The sequence below is a fragment of the Panthera onca genome, chromosome D3 (genome assembly GCF_046562875.1).
Source record: "Panthera onca isolate mPanOnc1 chromosome D3, mPanOnc1 haplotype 2, whole genome shotgun sequence".
NCBI lineage: Eukaryota > Metazoa > Chordata > Mammalia > Carnivora > Felidae > Panthera > Panthera onca.
The window spans coordinates 37,998,861-38,020,061 of NC_138350.1; the positions used below are offsets into that span (position 1 = coordinate 37,998,861).

At 41.5% G+C, this 21,201-nt stretch overlaps 1 protein-coding gene across 34 annotated transcripts in view; it reads left to right on the forward strand.

The window, feature by feature from the left end:
- Positions 1-21,201, forward strand: part of EPB41L3 (erythrocyte membrane protein band 4.1 like 3) — a 232,322-nt gene that overhangs the window by 179,490 nt on the left and 31,631 nt on the right. For all 34 annotated transcript variants that reach the window (XM_060613308.3, XM_078435398.2, XM_060613301.3 and 31 more), the window contains 6 exons: positions 970-1,074; positions 2,256-2,298; positions 10,151-10,226; positions 12,553-12,771; positions 13,107-13,194; positions 18,265-18,417. In XM_060613308.3, the coding sequence (XP_060469291.3) occupies positions 970-1,074; positions 2,256-2,298; positions 10,151-10,226; positions 12,553-12,771; positions 13,107-13,194; positions 18,265-18,417 (684 nt within the window). The remainder of the gene's footprint in view (positions 1-969; positions 1,075-2,255; positions 2,299-10,150; positions 10,227-12,552; positions 12,772-13,106; positions 13,195-18,264; positions 18,418-21,201) is intronic.

Consider the following 21,201-nt stretch of genomic DNA (forward strand, 5'->3'; position numbering starts at 1 on the left):
AACTAATATATATGTATAAATGATACACATTTATCATGTATATGGTAATGTACATGATTATATGTATAAATGATATGTATATGTATAAATGATAACTATATAGATGTATAACATATACACATGTATATATGTATAAATGATAACTAAAATAGTTATGTGTATGTATGTATAAATGATATGTATATGTACCTTATATGTATAATGATACCTTATATGTATAAATATATACATTTATATCTTATATGTATAAATGATCTATGTACATCATTTATACCTTATATGTATAAACGATAACTAAAATGTTTAAACTTCATGAACATTTAATGTTTAATAGGAAGGATTTCTCAGAAAGAAATTCAGAGAAAATTGAACACTGTAATACAAAACTGAAATTTGTGGCCAAAAAAAAAAAAAAAAAAAAAAAAAAAAAAACTGTAAAAATAAACCGATGAAGTTAATGGGCTTAGAAAGCAATCGGTAGCTAGAATTTCTAAGTAAGCATTGGAATAGGAAGTCTTAAGGGGAAGTCTGTCTAAGATGAGGGATGGGTTCGATTCTTCAAATCTGGTCGTGTGGGGACTGAGTTAGGGCATTCTGAAACACGGCTTTTGCTGGTCCTTTGTACTCTTTCACTCTCAAGATTTTTCTATTTCACAAGATAGTTGAGGCTTCTAAGCCCCACGTCATTTCCCCAGCTACTTCTATTTCGAAATCATCAGCGGGTTGCCTGAACTCACTCAGCGGTACCAGTGAGTTTTGGTTTCATTAGTTGGTTGTCAGGGCAGAGTTTTGTAGGCGTGGGCCCACGTTATTGAACCTTTTCACTAGTTAGGAGATGGTGAAGTGGTCATACTTGAGTGTCACGTACTGAACAGTTACAGCAAGCAATATTTCAAATTTTATTGATTCTTACCCATGGCAATTGAGAGAACTTTGTGTGTTGACTTGTTTTTGTTTTGTTTTCCACAGAAACGCTCCAGAGGCCAAGTGCTCTTTGATAAAGTATGTGAACATCTGAACTTGCTAGAAAAGGACTATTTTGGGCTTACGTATAGAGATGCTGAAAACCAGAAGGTGAGTCATTAAAAGCAATACAAAACGTATGTCTTGAGTATTGCTGCAAGAAAGGGGATGAAAACTGAACTGGTAGATCATTTTCTCCATCTCCCTCATCCTCCCACATCCTCCCACATTTACACCTTTGAGTCCCAAAATGCTGTTAATCACCTCATTTCTTTATTAAAGATATTATTGATAACTTCCTTTAATCTTGACTATTCCAGAAACAGTAAGTCAGTATTTCACACATGAGTTATTTATGGTTCCAGGAAAGCATCTTATGTGGTTCTTTTCTTGGATGATGTTTTTCAGTGGATTTGAGCCCATGAAAATCAAATACGTTGATACTAACTAACATAGAAAACGTATTCCCTGACTGATGTCCTGTACTTAATTCATCTTTGTATGCTTTCATAGCCTTACAAAACCAAACTGTGACACGGGTCGTTTGCTGACCAGACCCCTGTCTAGTGTATTCAGCAGGTATTTAACATAATACTTCTATAGACTCTTACACCTGAGTAATACAGTCTATTCAGGGCTTTGTCTCACTGATTCCCACAACTACCTGAAAAATAAAGAAGAAGAAATTGTTTCTGTTGTATTCGTGCTTGAAACTAAGTCACAGAAATTTTGCTCATAGATGTTACTTTGTTTTGACGTTGTGCATTGAATCATACTTAATACCTACCCAATTCACTGAACAATGTCTAACTTCGTTACTAAACAGCTGAGTTTTCTGATGGAGGAAAATAATAAATCTCAAGTGAGTGTTCATTTGTTAGAACACTGGCTAAGAATCTGTAACCACAGAAGTCACTCTGTGGGCAAAGGCATCAGTATGTCAACCTACATGTGTCTTTAATTTATTCTAGTAACTTCTTTGAACATAGAATCCACTATTATATTTCTCCTCTGTTTCTGCACTGGCTCGAATCTTTGAACGTAGTGTTGTAAAAGAAAATTATCTTGTCATGCACGAATTGTGCATACACACACATTGTCTCGTCACACTGGTGCCTGAGCCCTCGCAGGGCCTGGGGAAGGGGCACCGGAGGTGGGGGAAGGTCGTAAGTCCAAGGGCCTGCCAGCAACGGTTCCCTCTCAGATAGGCTTAGTGCATGTCTCTACCTGAGCATTGTGAAGTTATTTTTATTTTTCTCTGGTTCAAATTCAAACTGTCATTTCCTTTTCAGAATTGGCTGGACCCTGCTAAGGAAATAAAAAAACAGATTCGAAGTAAGTTCTTTTGGATTATTTTACATGGAGATGCGAAATGAGATGTTCAGAGAGCATGGTTGTCTGACTTGGTGGCCCATACCCACATAGCTAGTGAGAACACTGATTTTTTTAAAAGATTAAGATCTCAAATTTTATCTTTGACAGGTTGGCCTGGCTTAAATACCCATTTTTAATCATCACAGCTCAGGAATAAAATGACTATGACATTTGACCTATTTCCCTGCTTGTGCACAGAGTGTGAAATGTGATTTAATCAGGTGATGCTGCAGTTGACAATTAACCATTTAAAAGTTCCAAACTTGATTAATGTTAATTAAGCCTAACTGCCACAAAAGTATAAAAGTCAAGTTAAAGGTAATAGTCACTGACTAGTTGAGAAGTAGAGTAACAAGTCAGACTGAAGTTTACTATCTGGTAACGGCCTCTATTCTTTTTTTTTTAATGTTTGTTTATTTTTGAGAGAGAGAGAGAGAGAGAGAGTGTGTGTGTGTGTGTGTGTGTGTGTGTGTGTGTGTGAGCAGAGGAGGGGCAGAGATTAAGGGAGGCACAGAATCCAAAACCGGCTCCAGGCTCTGAGCTGTCAGCACAGAGCCCGATGCGGGGCTCGAACCCACAGATTGAGATCATGACCTGAGCCGAAGTCGAACGTTCAACCAACTGAGCCACCCAGGTGCCCCAACAACCTCTGTTCTTGGTCCCTAAAGGCAAGTTAAGAAATGCATATTTCCTAACAGACAAAACAATTGCAGGAACAGCCCACGAAACTGAAATACAGGTAGCTAGAAAGTATGAGACAAGTTGCTACATCTTACTAATAGTTAAATGCAAATTAGACATCCTTTTTCACTTACGCAAATTAACAAAGATTGTGCAAGTTTACTAACGCACTGCACTAGCAGCTACGTGCACAGCTAGTAGAGTGTGAATCGGTACAACCCTTTAAAGAGGGTACTGGGTCAGTATTGATTAAAATTTAAAATGCGCTTGTTCTTTGACCCCGAATTTTACTTGTAGAAATTTATCAAGGATTTCCGGTGCCTTTGAATGTGCTGAGATATCAGAACACACCATGGTCTAATAAAAAGTAATGAGTAGTGAGCCGTGTGAAATGGCTTAATAGTAGATATCTCAAAAAAGTCACTCTAATGTAGATACTAGAGAGACTAATGATTATGTATATAGCTAAACATGTTTATCATATTTTTAGGAGAAATTTGATATATTTGCTAATAAGAAACTTGGTAATCAAGTTTTTCATGGAGTTTTTTCATGAAGTTACTAAAAGCAGATGTGTTGAATGTGTATCCTAATATGTTGCCCATAAGGTTTTCTGTATTCATCTAAATAATGAAATGCTATTTCTTTCTTGGGTGATTTGTAATCACAAAAAGCCCTTTGAAAATATTTGGTAGAAATAAATTGGGATTGGGGTGCCTGGGTGGCTTAGGTGGTTAAAGTGTCCAACTCTTGATCCCAACTCGGGTCATCATCTCACAGTTTGAGTTTGAGCCCCGCGTCGGCTCTGTGCTGACAGCCTGGAGCCTGCTTAGGATTCTGTCTTTCCCTCTCGGGGCCCCTTCACTGCTTGCTCTCTCTCAAAATAAATAAACTTTAAAAAAAAAGGAACAAGAAGAAGAAATCGGGATTGAAACCAGGGATAGCTTCAGTTGTGAAAACACTCCTTTTCATTCCGAGTCCTAATAAAAAATGTGTGATGGTGAGTGTGTCCTAGGAATTTTTTCATGAAGTTTCTAAAAGCAGATGTGTTGAATATGTATCCTAATATGTTGTGCATAAAGTCTTCTATATTCATCTAATTAATGAAATGCTATTTCTTTCTTAGGTGATTTGTAATCACAAAAAAGCCCTTTGAAAATATATTAAATGTCAGGGATAAGTCACAATATTGGTAGAAGAAAAGCTGTATAAACATCTATTTTCTTCTCTCTTGCTAATGGAATTCTTTTCTTTTTCCTTAACTTCCCATTTATCCTGTCCTCCTACCTTTCTTTCTGAGAGAAGAAACAGGGCAATAAGAACTGAGATTTAAAGGATATTTTCATCATGCAGCTTAGGCGATACTTGTGACTGCAACATAAAGAAAACTAAGTGATAATCCTGCAGATAGAGGAGGAAACAAGGAAAATTGGAATTTTTTTAAATTGAATCTGGTATTTTTATCTGTATTCCTTTTGGTTCCCATGCACCAACGTGCCCTCTTTCCACAAAATTTACATCCTATCAACGCAAAGAACTGTTAAATCAAATGGAATTATTGTACCATCATCTCCTTTTCATAAATATAAATGAAAGCCAGGAAATACAGATCAAAACCACGAGGAGATATGTATCACCTGTCAGAAAGGCTAATACCGGGGCACCTGGGTGGCTCAGTTGGTTGAGCATCTGACTCTTGATTTCGGCTCTGGTCATGATCTCATGGTTGTGAGATCGAGCCCTGTGTTGGGCTCTGTGCTGAGCACGGAGCCTGCTTAGGAGTCTCTCTCCTCCCCGGGTCCTCTCCCCTGCTCACGCCCTCATGCTTGCTTGCCAGCTCACTCGCTCTCGAAAATAAAAAAAAAAACAATAAAATTTTAAAAAGGATAACGTCAGAAAGACAAACAAGTGTTGGCGAGGATGCAGAGAAAAGACACCTGTGTGCACTGTTGATGGGAATGTAAATCAGTGCAGCCGCTGTGGAAAACAGTACGGAGGTTCCTCAAAAAACTAAAAATAGGACTAACATATAACGCAACAATTTTACTTCGGGGCATTTAGCCAAAGAAAACCAAAACACTAATTTAAAAAGATATACTCACCCCTGCGTTTTATCACAGCATTATTTATTTTTTTATTTATTTCTTTTAAATTTTTTTTAATGTTTATTATTTTTGAGAGAGAGAGAGAGTGTGAGGGGGACAAGGGCAGAGGGAGAGGGAGACACAGAATCTGAAGCAGGCTTCAGGCTCTGAGCTATGATCACAGAGCCTGACGCAGGGCTTGAACTCCTGAGCCACGAGGTCATGACCTAAGCTGAAGTCGGACGCTCAACCGACTGAGCCACCCAGGTGCCCCTATTGCAGCATTATTTATAATAGCCAAGATATGGAAGCAGCCCAAGTGTCCATGGACTAATGAATGAATAAAGAAGAGGTGGGGTGTGTGTGTGTGTGTGTGTGTGTGTGTGTGTGTGTGTGTGTGTGTGTAAAATATTACTCAGCCGTAAAAAAGAATGAGATTTGCTATTTGCAACAGCATGGATGGACCTCGAGTATGTTATGCTAAGTGAAGTAAGTCAGAAAAAGACAAATATCGTATGGTTTCACTTCTGTGTGGAATCTGAAAAACAAAATAAACAAAGCAGAAACAGATCTACAAATACAGAGAACTGATGGTGGCCAGAGGGGAGGTGGGGGGCGGGGCGGGTGGGGGGGTCACGGGCAAAAATGGGTGAAGGGGAGTGGGAGATAGGGGCTTCCGGGTGTGGAATGAATAAGTCACAGGGATGAAAGATACTACGTAAGGAATATAGTCAGTGGATTGTGATGATGATGTGTGGTGATAGATGGTAGCTGCATTTGTGAGCACAGCATAGCGTAATGTCTAGAGTTGTCCAAGCACCATGTTATACATCTGAAACTAATGTAACATTGAGTGTCAAATATACTTGAGTTAAAATGCATATACATGCATATTTTAGAATACATACACATTTATGTATGTATGTATGTATTTATTTATTTATTTAAATGATTGAAGGAAGTTTTCTTTTCATGCTGTAGCTCCACAGTATGTCTGTAGAATTAGGTCTTCTCAGAGAAGGGCAGTCAACCTGATATGTTAAGTTACTTAAGAATTTAAGTTACAGGGGTGCCTGGGTGGCCCAGTTTGTTGGGGGACCAACTTCAGCTCCGGTCATGATCTCAAGGTCTGTGGGTTCAAGCCCCGCGTCAGGCTCTGTGCTGACAGCTCAGAGCCCGGAGCCTCCTCCAGATGCTGGGTCTCCTCTCTGTCTTCTCTTCCCCCCCTCCCTTGTGTTCTCTCTATGAAAAATAAACATTTAAACATTTTTTTAAAAAGACTTTAAGTTACTAATTGATGAGAAATAGAAAATTCTGAAACTGAAGAGTTTATTCTTATCAAAAAATGATAATTCTAGTCATTTTAATGCAGACCAGATGTTTAAATTTCTAAAAATACTGTATTTTGTGATGTAAATATATTTATAATATAATCATTTCATACTATACAGTATATGATCTATGTAGTGTATATAGTAATTTATAGTAATTTTATGCCATGAATGCAGCATACTTAAAAATTCAAGATTTGGCAGCCATACAATACTAAGTTAGAATTTTCAATAAGAATGAACTCTTCAGTTTCATAGTTTTCTATCATAAATTTGTGATGAAATCCTGTGTCAACATTTTAGGAATATCATTTTAACACATTCAAGTGGTTTCTTGTTTCTAACCAGGGCCATCATCTGAGCAGATTCAGGCTTGTGAGCCCATCATTACATAATCATAGTTTCCCAGTTGATTGGTTTCTATAAGATTCTTTTTTTTTTTTTTTTTAACGTTTATTTATTTTTGGGACAGAGAGAGACAGAGCATGAACGGGGGAGGGGCAGAGAGAGAGGGAGACACAGAATCCGAAGCAGGCTCCAGGCTCTGAGCCATCAGCCCAGAGCCTGACGCGGGGCTCGAACTCACGCTCCGCGAGATCGTGACCTGAGCTGAAGTCGGACGCTTAACCGACTGAGCCACCCAGGCGCCCCATCTATAAGATTCTTTATGGGAATATATATTCAAGCCGTAATCTGCCTCTCTTGTTAATTTCAAATCTTACGCCTCATTTAACTAGATTTTTTTTTCTTGATGGGAGATAGATTGTAGTTTCCTTAAACATCCCACTTCAAAGTATGGTCCCCAAGCCCACCTGTCTTGAAACCACAAGGGGGTTTATTAAAACCACAAGTTCTGGAACACCTGGGTGGCTCAGCTGGTTAAGCGTCCAACTCTTGATTTAGGTTTGGGTCATGATCTCACCGTTTCATGAGTTTAGGCCCCATGTCAGGCTCTGTGCTGACAGTGTGGGGCCGGCTTGGGATTCTCTCTCCCCCTCTCCTCATGCTGTCTCTCACTCTCTCTCAAGATAACTAAACATTAAAAAAAAGAAGAAGAAGAAGAAGAAGAAGAAGAAAAAACCACACACACACAAGTTCCTGGGCCCGTACACCAAATCTCTTGAATAAAAATCTCTGGGTAGACGAGGGATACAGGAGTACTGATGCATCGGGGCACTTGTACCCCAATGTTTATAGCAGCACTCTCAACAATAACCAAATTATGGAAAGAGTCTAACTGTCCATCAACTGATGAATGGATAAAGAAATTGTGGTTTATACACAATGGAGTACTACATGGCAATGAGAAAGAATGAAATATGGCCCTTTGTAGCAACGTGGATGGAACTGGAGAGTGTGATGCTAAGTGAAATAAGCCATACAGAGAAAGACAGATACCATATGGTTTCACTCTTATGTGGATCCTGAGAAACTTAACAGAAACCCATGGGGGAGAGGAAGAAAGAAAACAAAGAGGTTAGAGTGGGAGAGAGCCAAAGCATAAGAGACTCTTAAAAACTGAGAACAAACTGAGGGTTGATGGGGGGTGGGAGGGAGGGGAGGGTGGGGGATGGGTAGTGAGGAGGGCACCTTTTGGGATAAGCACTGGGTGTTGTATGGAAACCAATTTGACAATAAACTTCATATATTGAAAAAGAAATAATAAAGGCACATTTAAAAAAAAAATCTCTGGGTAGAGCCTAGGAATTGCCATTTTTAGCAAGCACCTCAGGCCAACTATAGTTTGAAATTTATTTTCCCGCTGTGAGGATTTTTGCATTGAAATATCTTTCTTCTACTTTTATTATGCCTTAGTTTCCAACCTAGAATGTTTATCTTAAATTTATTATGAGGAGATTGTTTAGTTACATTGCTAAACTATTCATTGGATTTGAGGCATACTTTGAAATGGATAAAAATTATAAAAGAGCAATAAATCCATTTCTCATAACTAATCCGTTAAGTTTCCTTCCAGTTGCTTGGGGGGAAGCCAGCTCTCATTTATGAACCTCACCATTGGCAAGCAGTGAGGAGATCCATCATAGCAGAAAATGAATAGGAATCAATAGGAAAGTAAAACCAGATCAGACCATTTTTCAAGTAACAAAAGGACTTGGAAGAATAATCACTAGAAATATATTGGATTGACCAATAGCTTATAATTCTTACTGCCCATGTTTCAGTAATATTTTCTGAGTGATTTAAAAATGATATTAAGCAGCCAGCGATACCTGGCCTTATGCCACTTCTTTAAAAGACAACTCGGGGAGTGATCCTGCCGTGTGGAATTTTAAGTATAATATGAATGGTAGCATCAAGAATATGCTAGAGCTAATAAATGTACCTGTGCCGTTAAGATAGAATATAGGTATCCTCTGCAGCTAAGAGTGTTTGCCTCCTTCGCAAGAGAGTGGCCCAAAGAAAGCAGCTAGCACTTAAAATGCTACCCCTTTCTTCTGAATGTTTGCAAAGGACTTGTGGAGAAAATGGAAGTTTCCAGAAGTCAATTAATGGGGAGAAGAGGGTGTTAGGGCATCTTTGGGGAATATCTGAAACATAAGGGCTGGACTGTGAGGTCACAGAATCACAGAGTGAAAAGAGTGGCTACAGCTTGTGGTGTAGAGGAAAGGCTTCCAGCATGGAAGCCAGGGAGACTGGGAGGAATTTTTCAGGAGCACAGTCAGAATATAAGCAAGGTCTACACTGTGGCACTTCTGTGGTTACTACATGGAGGGAGCAAATGTCTGGTGAAGGAACAGCCAGACTTTAATAAGGTCCTGCCTTAAAAGCCCAGAAGAGAAAAACGAAGTGAATGTGAATTAAAGGAGTGATCCGTTAGAGAGAAAGTACATGGAGAAAAGAAAAGGCTGTTTTTCCTTGTTTATAATGATAAACCACACACAGTTAGAGACAGTATTAATAAAACGGAGAGTTGAGTAGAGCTTAATAACGTTTCAAGCAGAAGTGTGGACAGTACAGAGAGTACGTGACTGTAAGCTGACACCTGGTTGATTCTTTTCCTTGCCGGAGAGGCCAAAAGTCGATGCCATAGGATAAAGACAGGCAAGACGTTAAGAGCATCAGCCCAAGTCGTGGCCTCATAAGGAGGTGTGGAACTTAGTAAAGTACAGTTAATACATTCAGGCCTCTCTTGAACCAGACATTTCCCCAAGTGAGAAAAGAATTTTCAGCAGCCTAGAGAGCAGCTCACAGAAATATTGACTACCAGAAACCTTCCATTAAAAAATATCTTGAACGGTTCCTTGCCGTGTATTGTAATGGGATTTGACCTGCAATGGCAAAGCAAGAAGGACAAAGGAAATGGGATTGTGCCTGTACTCTTGGTCTGTGAGCTATCCAGAATGTCATAGCAAAAGAACCAGTCAATTCCGGACTTGTCTGATTGAGGATTATCCGTACCACTCCTGTTTTGTCCCTCTTCCAAAGGCTTACCCTTGTCCCTGAGAAAGGGAGGAAGCCTAGTCAATTTCCAAGCTAGTTAGAAGCACCAGTACAGGATTTGGGCAAAAGACTAAAAACTAGATGAAGTTTCAGACCTATCTGGACTTCATTTGATGGAGGCTTTCCGGTTTTCCACTTGGGAGCAAATGTTGCCTGGGTGTTAGTGCTTGGAGTTGAGTGAGGCAGTTCTAACTATCAGAATAAGAAATACAAAGGGCTTTTCTAAGGTTCCATTCTAATGTCTCCTCTCTGCAGGTGGTGCTTGGCACTTTTCATTTAATGTGAAATTTTACCCACCAGACCCCGCCCAGCTCTCTGAAGACATCACCAGGTATTTGAAACTTGGCTCTGAAAAAAGGCAGGCATGTCGGGAAAGCTGCTTCTCTTTATTCTCCGGAGAAAAGCGTGCTTACGTCTGGTAACCTCACAGTCATCCCCACAGAAATGGCAAACCAAAGGCAACAGAGTGAGAACAAACATCTGATGAGAAGATTTGCCAAATCCTGTCTGTTCACAGTGAATCTTTGGTGCTAAGCTGATAGTTCCCTCTGCCTGACCGTGGCGGGAAAACACACAGCCCTGAGAAACTGTCATCCACCTGCCACGATCACAGTGGATGGGATTCAGCATTAAATGAAACAGCAATTCCTAGCAGTCCTGCTCTCAAACTCCGAGTAAAAAAGTGGGCACGTGTGTATCATTTTTTAAATAGCTGCCGTGTATCTGATTGGTTATATAAAAGGCATAAGCATCTAAGCAGCGATTTAAAAAATGATACATACATGCACACATATGATACACATAAACGTGTACATTTAAGAGTTTATTTTCCATGACCTGTCTAGACAAAATGATTAATTCATTTTGGCGAAAGAAGACCCAGAGAAAGGAATCGAATGTAAAACTATTCTTGTGCGATGACTGAGCTCCGGGTGTGAGAGGAGTTTCCTTTATGAGGCTGGCCTGGGTTTGCTGTGTGTTCTGGGCTTTTCCGCATCCTGCCTTGGAACCCCTGGCTCTCGCACCCTGGTTGGCAGTCAGTTTGCAGCCAGTCAGGGTGATGTTGTGCCATGTGTGCTGGGTTTTCTGTGTAAGCCTCACATCCTCCTTGGAGGGCTTTTCAGAAAAGGGAAAGGACTCAAAACTCTGGTGCCTTGCTATGAGTAAAAATAATTTCAGCAGGCATGTTAGGAGAAGGGCAAAAAATAGTTACAGAGGATTTCTTTTACATGTGCATGAAATCGAAGAAAATGTAGGATTTTTTATTTAAAGATAACTTTTTTTTTTTAATTTTTTTTTCAACGTTTTTTATTTATTTTTGGGACAGAGAGAGACAGAGCATGAACGGGGGAGGGGCAGAGAGAGAGGGAGACACAGAATCTGAAACAGGCTCCAGGCTCCAAGCCATCAGCCCAGAGCCCGACGCGGGGCTCAAACTCACGGACCGCGAGATCGTGACCTGGCTGAAGTCGGACGCTTAACCGACTGCGCCACCCAGGCGCCCCTAAAAATAACTTTTTAATAATATTGAGGAACCACTTAATTGTGGCTGATTGATTGGTTATAGAGCCAAATACACCTGGATTTGAAATGCAGTGCACGCACGGTTCCCATCTATTTGTGCAATGTTTACAGAGCCTGTGAGTCTGTATTACATGGAGTTTCCTTCACATTTAGAGGGGACCTTAAGACTTTAATCATAGTCTTCAGCTTCAACCGATTAACAGTTTATCTCTTATATGAAAGGTATTTGTATATTTTATTATACCTCCATGCTGGGCCTTGAAGAGTATTTTTAAACGTCATCGATGTTAACACTTACCTTGGGGTCTTCTGCAGTTAGTATTAGATCTATAGATCTTGAAAAGCAGAGTAACAGGGGAGATAAGTCTGCTATGAATGGAGATACTTGCATGATTTCTCGGCCAAATTAGGTGGAACATGTTTTGTATTCCTTGAATAGAAAGCTGTTTACTTTTAATGAGGAGGTTCTCAGATTTTAAAGTAGTAAGTCTTCAGAGTTAATCTTCCTATCAATTGGATTCTAGAAAGTCCGCTAAATAAAAAAAAAAAAAAAAAGAGAGAGAGAGAGAGAGAACTTGAAACAGGAGAAATTGTTCTCATAAAGAGACCACTGCATGAGGAATGCAGGAGGTTGAGAGCAGAGTTTATGATGGTGTAGCTGTTGAGTTACCTGAAATCTGGTCGTACGGCAGGACCTTTAACCGAGACTTTAAAATGATACTTCCTTAAGGCTGGTAGAGACCTAATAACTGCATTTAACAGCACCATTTTTGTATGATAATTCCCCCAACCAGAGATTGCAGTGAGTGTGTTGAGGGCTCATTTATTTGATTTTAAATGTTAGTTCTTGTAAAAGATGTTAAAGGAACAGGTCTTGAGGTTTCTTTTACTCTGTGCTTTAGTTATAAAAGCTTGTTTTATTATGAACATTGGCTTGCCTCTAGATGCCCTTAAATATTGTATTTTGTAGCCAAGCATTTTCCCCTGACATCCCAATCAAAATACAGATGAAGGAAAATTCTAGTGAGATTTTTCAACAGGAAGAACTCGCTTACAGTACAGTATATATCAAGTGGCCTGCTTTTCACATGTCCTAACGCTGGCTCTTTGCCTTGTCTTTTGGTTCCTGGAAGGTACTACCTCTGCCTACAGTTGCGAGATGACATCGTGTCCGGAAGGCTGCCCTGCTCCTTTGTCACCCTGGCCCTGTTGGGCTCCTACACTGTCCAGTCAGAACTTGGAGACTATGACCCAGATGAATGCGGGAATGATTACATTAGTGAGTTCCGCTTCGCCCCAAACCACACGAAAGAACTGGAAGACAAAGTGATCGAGCTGCACAAGAGCCACAGGTCAGTGCAGAAACCCTGAAGACATGCGACTTAGCGTGTGCCTCGGTGGGTGAGCCTCACTGGCACTACCTGCTTTTCCCAGGACTGATGTCAGTGGCATGCAGGTTGGGACTGCAGCAGAGTGAAGTTCTGTACTTGGTGCAATTCTGGGTAGTTACATTGTGGCTCCGATGCTCTTTGAGAGCCTTTTGTCTTGTTATTCTCCCCCAGCCCCTGCCGACCACAAACCTGCTAGTGCCTCTTCGGGGACTTGCTTAGTATATAGCCGGGGGCTACGTGGGAAATATTACAGAGAGCAAAGCAGCATTGTAACACATTTTTTTTTTTCTTATCAGAGGAATGACGCCAGCAGAAGCAGAGATGCATTTCTTGGAAAATGCCAAAAAGCTGTCCATGTATGGGGTCGATTTACATCATGCCAAGGTACGCATTTTTCAAACCCCAACCTTCCTATTCAGTTGTATTAAATTCAAGGTTATTATTAATACAGGCCGGTGATTTTTACTACAGGCATTATAAACAGAAACTGGGGGATTCCAATCCGTGCTTGCTTTTAAGGCCTGCTCAATGATAAAGCACATTCAGCTCTCTGATACTTGGACTGAAGGGTTTGCTCTGCATGGCTCAAACTCCCATTGCTCCTGGCCTCGGCTCCTGAAAGGTCACAGTAGGCAAAGCCTCCGATTGCCTGTTGGTTCAGTTATAAATGTATCTTCACGTCGCAAGCTCCTAACTCAGCCCCCTTCCCTGTCACAGTTTTATCTCCCACTTTGTGCCAACACGTGCCCTTTGCTTCTGCCAGATCCTGTCTCTGCCTTTTCCCTGAATATGCCTATCTTTCTCTGGGCTGTCCTCCTTCCTGTCTACCTGTCCAACCTTGGCCAACTGTCCAAGACCCAATCGTCACATCTCTTATGTGCCAAGTGCTCTTTATGCCTCTGTCCTGGATGATGACCCGGCACACAGCAAATACCCATTAAATTGAAATAACTCTCTAGAACTTGGGTTCTCTGACAGACAATCAGTGCTTTGATATAAGGTTATGATTTTGAAGTTCCACTAAAATGAACCCCCCAGGCTAAGGCTTGCCTCGTTGATTGGTGGCCGGCGAAATGTTAAAATTCTATCTTGGCTACGGAGTCTTTTGAAGAAGTTGGGACCGGGCTGTAGGAGGGTTGAGGTGGCGAAGTTGCTGCGTAAAGCTGTTTACTTTGGGTCACACTTTTCCCAGAATCTCTGTATTTTTCAGCAGTGAGAGAATGGCTGTAGGGGCTATTAGTCTATTATTTGAGCAGCTATGAACAAAGGTACTGGAGAAGAAGCACGGGAAGCCTTACGAAAACTTTCATCCAAAACATAGGAAGTTTGTTAGGATCGTGGGGGTCGATGCTGGAACTTTTAATAGCCTTAAAAAGATGAGTGTTTGAAGTTCAGAGGCAGTTTCTTCTGACTTGGGCTGTCAGGAGACCATCACTCCCGTATGGGAGCGTGCCTTTAGTACTAACGGACTGCATAGTCACCAGTTTTGGGACCCAAGGAACACGCAGTTAACGGGCTTCCAGGCATGCAAGTATCTTACACCGTCAAGGTTGGGGCCAAGAAACGAAGAGAGTTTCAGCTGGCTCGCGACAACCCAGGGGACCCGTCTATGATCTGCAGGCTCTGTTGATGCTGGAAGTAGGGCCCCTCCCTGCTTGGCTCTCAGTGAGCAGACTGATCCCCACTGAGTTTGGACAAGGAAATGGTGGCCATCCGATAAACACAGGTTTGATTGCTTCTGCCTGCAGACCATGCTGTAGATCATACAGGACAGGCACTTCCAAGGCCTGAAGGCCTGAACACTAGCAAAATCTCATAGACTCGGCTGGGGCATACCTACCTGAGGGATGTGTCGGTACATGGAATGCCGAGCTCTTTGACATTGGTGTGTAATTACAACAGCAGGTATAGCTCTGTTTACTTGCCAGTTTGTTATTCTGTTTTTTCACTTCTTTCTCACTCAGATAAGAAAATGTTGTGTATTTTATGCTATAGAAGGCAGGATGAGGATTCAAAAAAAGGGACATACGCTAAGATTGCTTTTCTCTTCGAGCTTTTCCCTAGGTGGCTAACAGATAAGGAAACAAGAAAGAAATGAAGGTAGCCTGAAAATTCGAGCAAATTGAAAGCTTGTTTTTTGAGTTACATTACTCACGATGGTTCACTTACTGCCCAGGAAAAATAAATAAGTAAAAGATTAGGGCATACATTTGGGGCAGTACAGCTCTAGATTTATCAGTGGTCCTATCAGTACAAATAAAAATCACTTAACATCGCTATAGCTACTAAATTAAAATAGATCACTGCTTTTTCATTCACTAATATGATATGAAATCACTCCAATTAAAAAGAAAGAGTTAAGGAAGCACCATTGCAGCCTATTACAGGATTTCATCTGAATATTAAGTATAACGAATGTTCAGCTGCGGACTCCCATTTTCTGGCACAGCCACACTCCATCATTTCAAGGAGGAAATTTACTGAATTAAATTAGAACTGATTTCCGGTTATAAGTGAGATGCTTCTCTTCTGTGGATGGTATAAAGCCCTGGGCTTTAGGGCCTATTTAGAATTTCTGAATTGTGATTTTGGACTCCATGGCTCTGTATAAAGAATACATAACATATTATTAGATGCGGGTCTCTAGTTTTGGAAAACCTATTCTAAATGCTTTGTCTTTTTGTCTTAGGAAGACTGCCTCTGCTTGTTTGTCATTTAATGTCAGTCTGAGTAGGTGCTGTCAGAGTCATTTATTCCACATAAGATTCTGAAATACAGATAAAACTCCTTATTGGGTAGCCCATGGACCGAGTGATAAGTGAAGGATGCAGAGTTTGAGCAGTGATTTTAAATTAAGGGAAGAGTACGCTCATTTGTTTTATTATTTTTTTTTTTAATTTTTTTTTTTCAACGTTTTTTATTTATTTTTGGGACAGAGAGAGACAGAGCATGAACGGGGGAGGGGCAGAGAGAGAGGGAGACACAGAATCGGAAACAGGCTCCAGGCTCCGAGCCATCAGCCCAGAGCCTGACGCGGGGCTCGAACTCACGGACCGCGAGATCGTGACCTGGCCGAAGTCGGACGCTTAACCGACTGCGCCACCCAGGCGCCCCTCATTTGTTTTAATTATGATAAACTGAGACCATCCAGATCTCCCTTCAGTGCTCCCTGCTAAAGGGAGCATCTAATGTGTTTATTGGTAGGGAAACACCCACGTCCCCAGTAAAGACTGCTGTGACAGCTTTCGGTACAAAAAAATTACCACGCTGACGTCAGGACTACGGGCTGTGGCAGAACACTTGATAATCAAACGTGTTCCTCTGTTGTTACTTCGGAGTAACGACATGGAAACGTTGGTTCAGTTTAAAACCCCACCTATTCCTGACGTTTTCTTTCTTCCCTTGCCCTCTCTTTCAACAAACCTGTGATGGCTTAATGCCTGCTAGGGAGGTGCTGTATGACCGCTGATTGGGCAAAGGTAAAACAGAGCTCCTGCCCTCAAGCAGCTTCCAGTCTTGAGGAGAGCACGGTGTGGGAGGGAGCTGATTGGAGCGCCACTTGCTTGGGGTGTGCTGGCAACGACAGCATGATACAGGGACGCGGGAGGCCTGTGTGGTGGAGAGGAGGGGTCAGAGGAGGCTTCTTCCCCCGGAAGGATTCTGGCTTCTCGTTACTCAAAGACACTAATGGGCGATTTAAAAATAATAATAACAACGAAAGAGCTTTTAAGTGTCCTTTCTTCCATAGGTCAAAGGCCTAGTTCCCCAACTAAGCTCTGTATTTATCACCCAGAAAGCGAATCAAGGACCTTTAATCAAACAGTCCTCCCCTCTGCCTGCATTTCTGCTCCCGCATGAGGAGTCACCTCTGAGCGGCCCTGTGAGCACATTGGCTGGTTCTGAAGGATCAATAGTGCCAGCTATTTGTCAGTATCAGGCTCTAGCTCTTCCAATTGCTCGTTCAGATGAAAGCCCCTGATAAATGGTGGACAGCTTCTGATCTTTGAGCTTCTCCTCAGAATTTAATTATGTTGTAATATCCTGCCATCAAGTATTTCCACTTCTGTAGAGTAATTTTGTACCTTAATGGAGCGATCTGTTTCCAGGGTAAAATATTTCATTTTAATCCAGTTAGATGGTATTTGTAGACTTAAGTTTCCTAGAGATGGACCGAAATATTTATTTTTGATTCTGGAAATGTTCATTTTCTGCCTTGCACTGGCAAGATTGAGGAAGTAAATGCCCACAGTGGGGATGAGTCAGACTCTCCTGTTTGGATTCTTCCATATCCCCCTCCCCTCTTCACCGCTGCAGAGTGACTCAGTTCCAGGGACAGTCCTGCTGATTAATACGTGGCAGAAGACCTCAGCTTCACCTCCTATGTGCCCCCTGCTTCCGACATCCAGTGTGACAAGGAGATGGGGACGGAGCCTCACACACAGTCCTGCCTTCTGTCCTTTGTGTCTCCCCCACTCAGGGCCACCACATGTGTTGATTTTACCCCGTTTCACCCAAATACAACATGTAGGGGGCATAGGCTGTACACATTCGGTCTCCTGAGCTTTATATGACCTCCCTGATGACCTCCGATCTCTGAGACTTCTCATCCCACATCCCTAGGAAGTGACCTAAAGGTGAAGTAAATGTGCCAAGTAGCAGGACAACAAGCTATAAATATAGCATGCTCCCACTTAAAAAAACTATATACCTATAGAAAATGTGCTGATATTCATGTATGTGAACCGGTTTTCAAATGTGACTGCAACTGGGCAGTGTGTGTGTTCCAGGCACGTTGGGGAAGTACGCTCATAATTTAAAAAATGATTTTATATTTAAATTTCACTCTGACACTAATGGTATGTAAAAAAGATTTTTTCCTAAGGCTCTCTTTTAGTGGAACAAACTCCAAAACACTCTTTAGAAGGGGCAGAGCCTCTCTGTTAGTATACATAACAGCTGAACGTTCTATCTCTGCAGCCAGGCTGCTCATACTCAACTGGGAAGGACCCTTCACCTCTCCATGCCTGAAAAGTGTCCTCCTCTGTAAACTAGGAACAGTCATAGCAACTCTCTCAAAATATCACCGTGAAAATGAAAGGAGTTAATACACATTAGACGGCTGTAACCATTTTAGAAGGGCAGCGATGATTTCTTCCTGCTATTAACACATCATCTGGTCGACCTTCTCTGTGTGCGGTATTTACGTTGTAAGATACCTGAGCGTGAGCCAGTTTTATTCTGACGTATCTCCATGATGATTAATATCTTCATTAGGAGCCTATTACTTTAGTGGCAGTGTTTAAAAAAAAAAAATGGCTGCAGTGTTCTTCGTATTTAAATTAGAGCTATAGGTAGTCAATTATAGGTTCTTTCATGGAAGCTTAAATCCCCTACCTAGCTGTCAGTGGAAAAAAGTGAAATACCGATCCATTGTTTCTTGGTGCTCTTTTCCAGGATTCTGAAGGAGTAGAAATTATGCTAGGAGTTTGTGCGAGTGGTCTGTTGATATATCGTGACCGACTGAGAATAAACAGATTTGCCTGGCCTAAGGTTCTAAAAATTTCATACAAACGGAACAACTTTTACATTAAGATCCGGCCAGGAGAGGTAAGTAGCCCCGCATTTGCATGTACCTTGAACAAAAAGGTACCTGATGGCAAACAAAAATTTAAATTGCCTGCGCCCAAGTTCTGAACATCATAGGACATGGTGATTTCTGTCTCAGTGCCGAGGAGAATTTATCGTAGACTTGTCCGATAAACAGCAATAAATAAAACATTTTCTTCTTTTCAGTGGTTTGATTCTAATTTTGTCCCAGTGCATAGATTGAAAAAGTTTTACTTTTGAAGCTTTTAATGTAAAATCGGGATTTGTGAACAATGTTTTGTATATTTCCAACTGCGGTATAAAAGAAACTCTTAGGTGCTAAACCTTTTGTGAATAAAAAAATAGATTTCTTCCTGTTTGTCTCTGTTTTACATGTCCATGACCTGTCTTTGTACTCCAAATCTGTTGGCACCCTAACATGTATAGCTTAGTGATAATGTGATCAAAGCACAAGAAAGATTATAGCAAGAGACACCAAGGGTAAATTACATAAGTGTCTCATAGCCTCGTACATTTCTGCCTTTTTCTTTCAATCAGGTAGACTGATGAGAAAATCAAAATCGTAAACTTATCGTTGCTCCTCGGGTACAACCATCCTGAACTACTTATATCCTCCAAAGTGGTTTACACATAACAGGAGATATTTACCACCTATGATCTGTTTAATAGATGATGAATAAACATCCAGTTTCTAACGAGCATGCATAATCTAATGGAGGCAGGCAGAGTTCTAAGATGGCAGCTCATCCGTGTCTCTGAACTTTTTCTGGTACGATCCAGAATGATCTCCTGTCTTCCAAGTCAGCCTCTCCATTGGTGGAAAATGTAATTTAAAAATCAGGTTATATGTGATGTAATGTGATGCATGGTGACTCCAGTTATAATGCTGTACAGTATATGTGAAAGTTGCTAGGAAAACAGATCTTAAAAGTTCTCATCACAAGAAAAAAGATCTGTAACTATGTGTGGTGATAATACACATAAACACTGAATCATGTTATACACCCAAAACTAATATAATGTTATATGTCCGTTGTACCTCACTTTAAACATTTTTTTAAATCATTCTATAAAGCAAGGAATCCTGTTTAAATATAAAGTCAAACTTGTCTGTGAAGACTGAAATAATCCGGAAGCTTTTCATGTAAATACCTGAAATTATTTTTTTTTTTATTCCCTAAAATTGCATATTAAACTTATAACCGATAATATATTTGGTTCATCCAACATTTACTAAGTGAGCACCTGTTTATCATTAAGCACGATGTTGGTCCCTATCCTTAAGGGACTTTCTGTTTGGCAAAGAATCAGTCTCGTGCACTTAGAATTCTGTCGTCATGATACGTATCGCACATAGGATAAAATTCTACATACGTGGAACAAACAGGCTGGGGTGAGGGCCCAGATGGGAACGCTGGAGAAATGCATCAGGAGACAGTAGTGAGCCATGGGAGGTTTGCAAGAGGACGTGATACGCTAGACGAATAATTTGGAATGAAACTCTGCAGGTTAGCAATGAGATGTGGTAAGACCTAAACTAGGGCAGAGGCTGTGGGAATAGAACAGAAGGAGCAGCTGTGAGGGAGGTTTCAGAAACAGAACCAGTAGGTCTTGAACACAGGGTGGAGGAAGGTGCTAAAGAGGGGAAGGAGTCCATGATGATCAGAGGCCTTCCCTCGGCATGCGTGCAGTTGATGGACGTGATATTAGACAAGAGGGGAAAACGGAGAATTTCAGAAAAAAAAAAAAAATTCCTCCGAGACATTTTCAGGGGGTGATTCTTGCATAGTAAGAAATACAGGTTTGAAGGAGTCATCCACTGCATCCATTCTATTCGAGGCCTCAGGCAGGAAATAAGTTGCCCAGAGAACAAGGGAAGTTAGGGAAGAAGAGACCCTCAAACAGAAACCCTGGGTGACACCACTTTTTGAGAGGGAAGAGTAGGCAGAAGAGGACCGTAGGGGGATGAAGAAAAGCAACCAGAGAAAGAAAGGGGCAGGAAACAGTCCCAAGTGACAAGGAGACGAGATTCTGGGCACATGATGAACCAGCGGGGCCAGATGCTATTGACAAGACGTGTGGGCTAAGAACTAAGAAAAGTGCGTCGACTTGACAAAGCCCGGTGTGACACTGAAGAGTTGGAGAAGATGGTGGGAGGACCCTGCAGGTGGCAGTGAGGTAAGGGGTGCAGTAGCCAAGGCTTCTCCTTCTTGACCTTTGTCAAGGAGCGAGATGGGGTTGTGTTTCAGGCAGAAGCAGGCTCCAAGAAAGTTGCGCCCCCCCCCCCCCCCCCGCCGCCACTTTTTTACAATCATGTAAATAGGCTGAGAAGAAGGAGTGAGGGAGAAAATGAGTGGTGGCACAAAGGCTCTGAAGAGGTTGAGAAATTGGTACAAAGCACAGAGAGAGAAAGAAGCATTCAAACAGCGTGAGGATAGCAGGAAAGAAAACCTTCCCGGCTTCTTGGCAGCCGCGAGCACGAGTATGGTGCCTATTAGATGCGGGATGAATAACTGAAGGATGGTTTAGTCACGATCCAGAATGCTCTGGTCTGCTGATTGGCTGCAGCTGTTGGCCAATAGCGGTTTTTACAACTTACCCCTCCGTGTGAACGTCCAGAGCGAGTGAAAAATTGGGAAAGGCAGTTGTAGTTGGAATAGCTTGTGATGTATTTCCCAGCCTCCCCACCCCCAACCCCAGCTCGTCCCTCTCAAATAAGAAATCGGGGCGCCTGGGTGGCTCAGTCGGTTAAGCGTCCAACTTCAGCTCAGGTCACGATCTCGC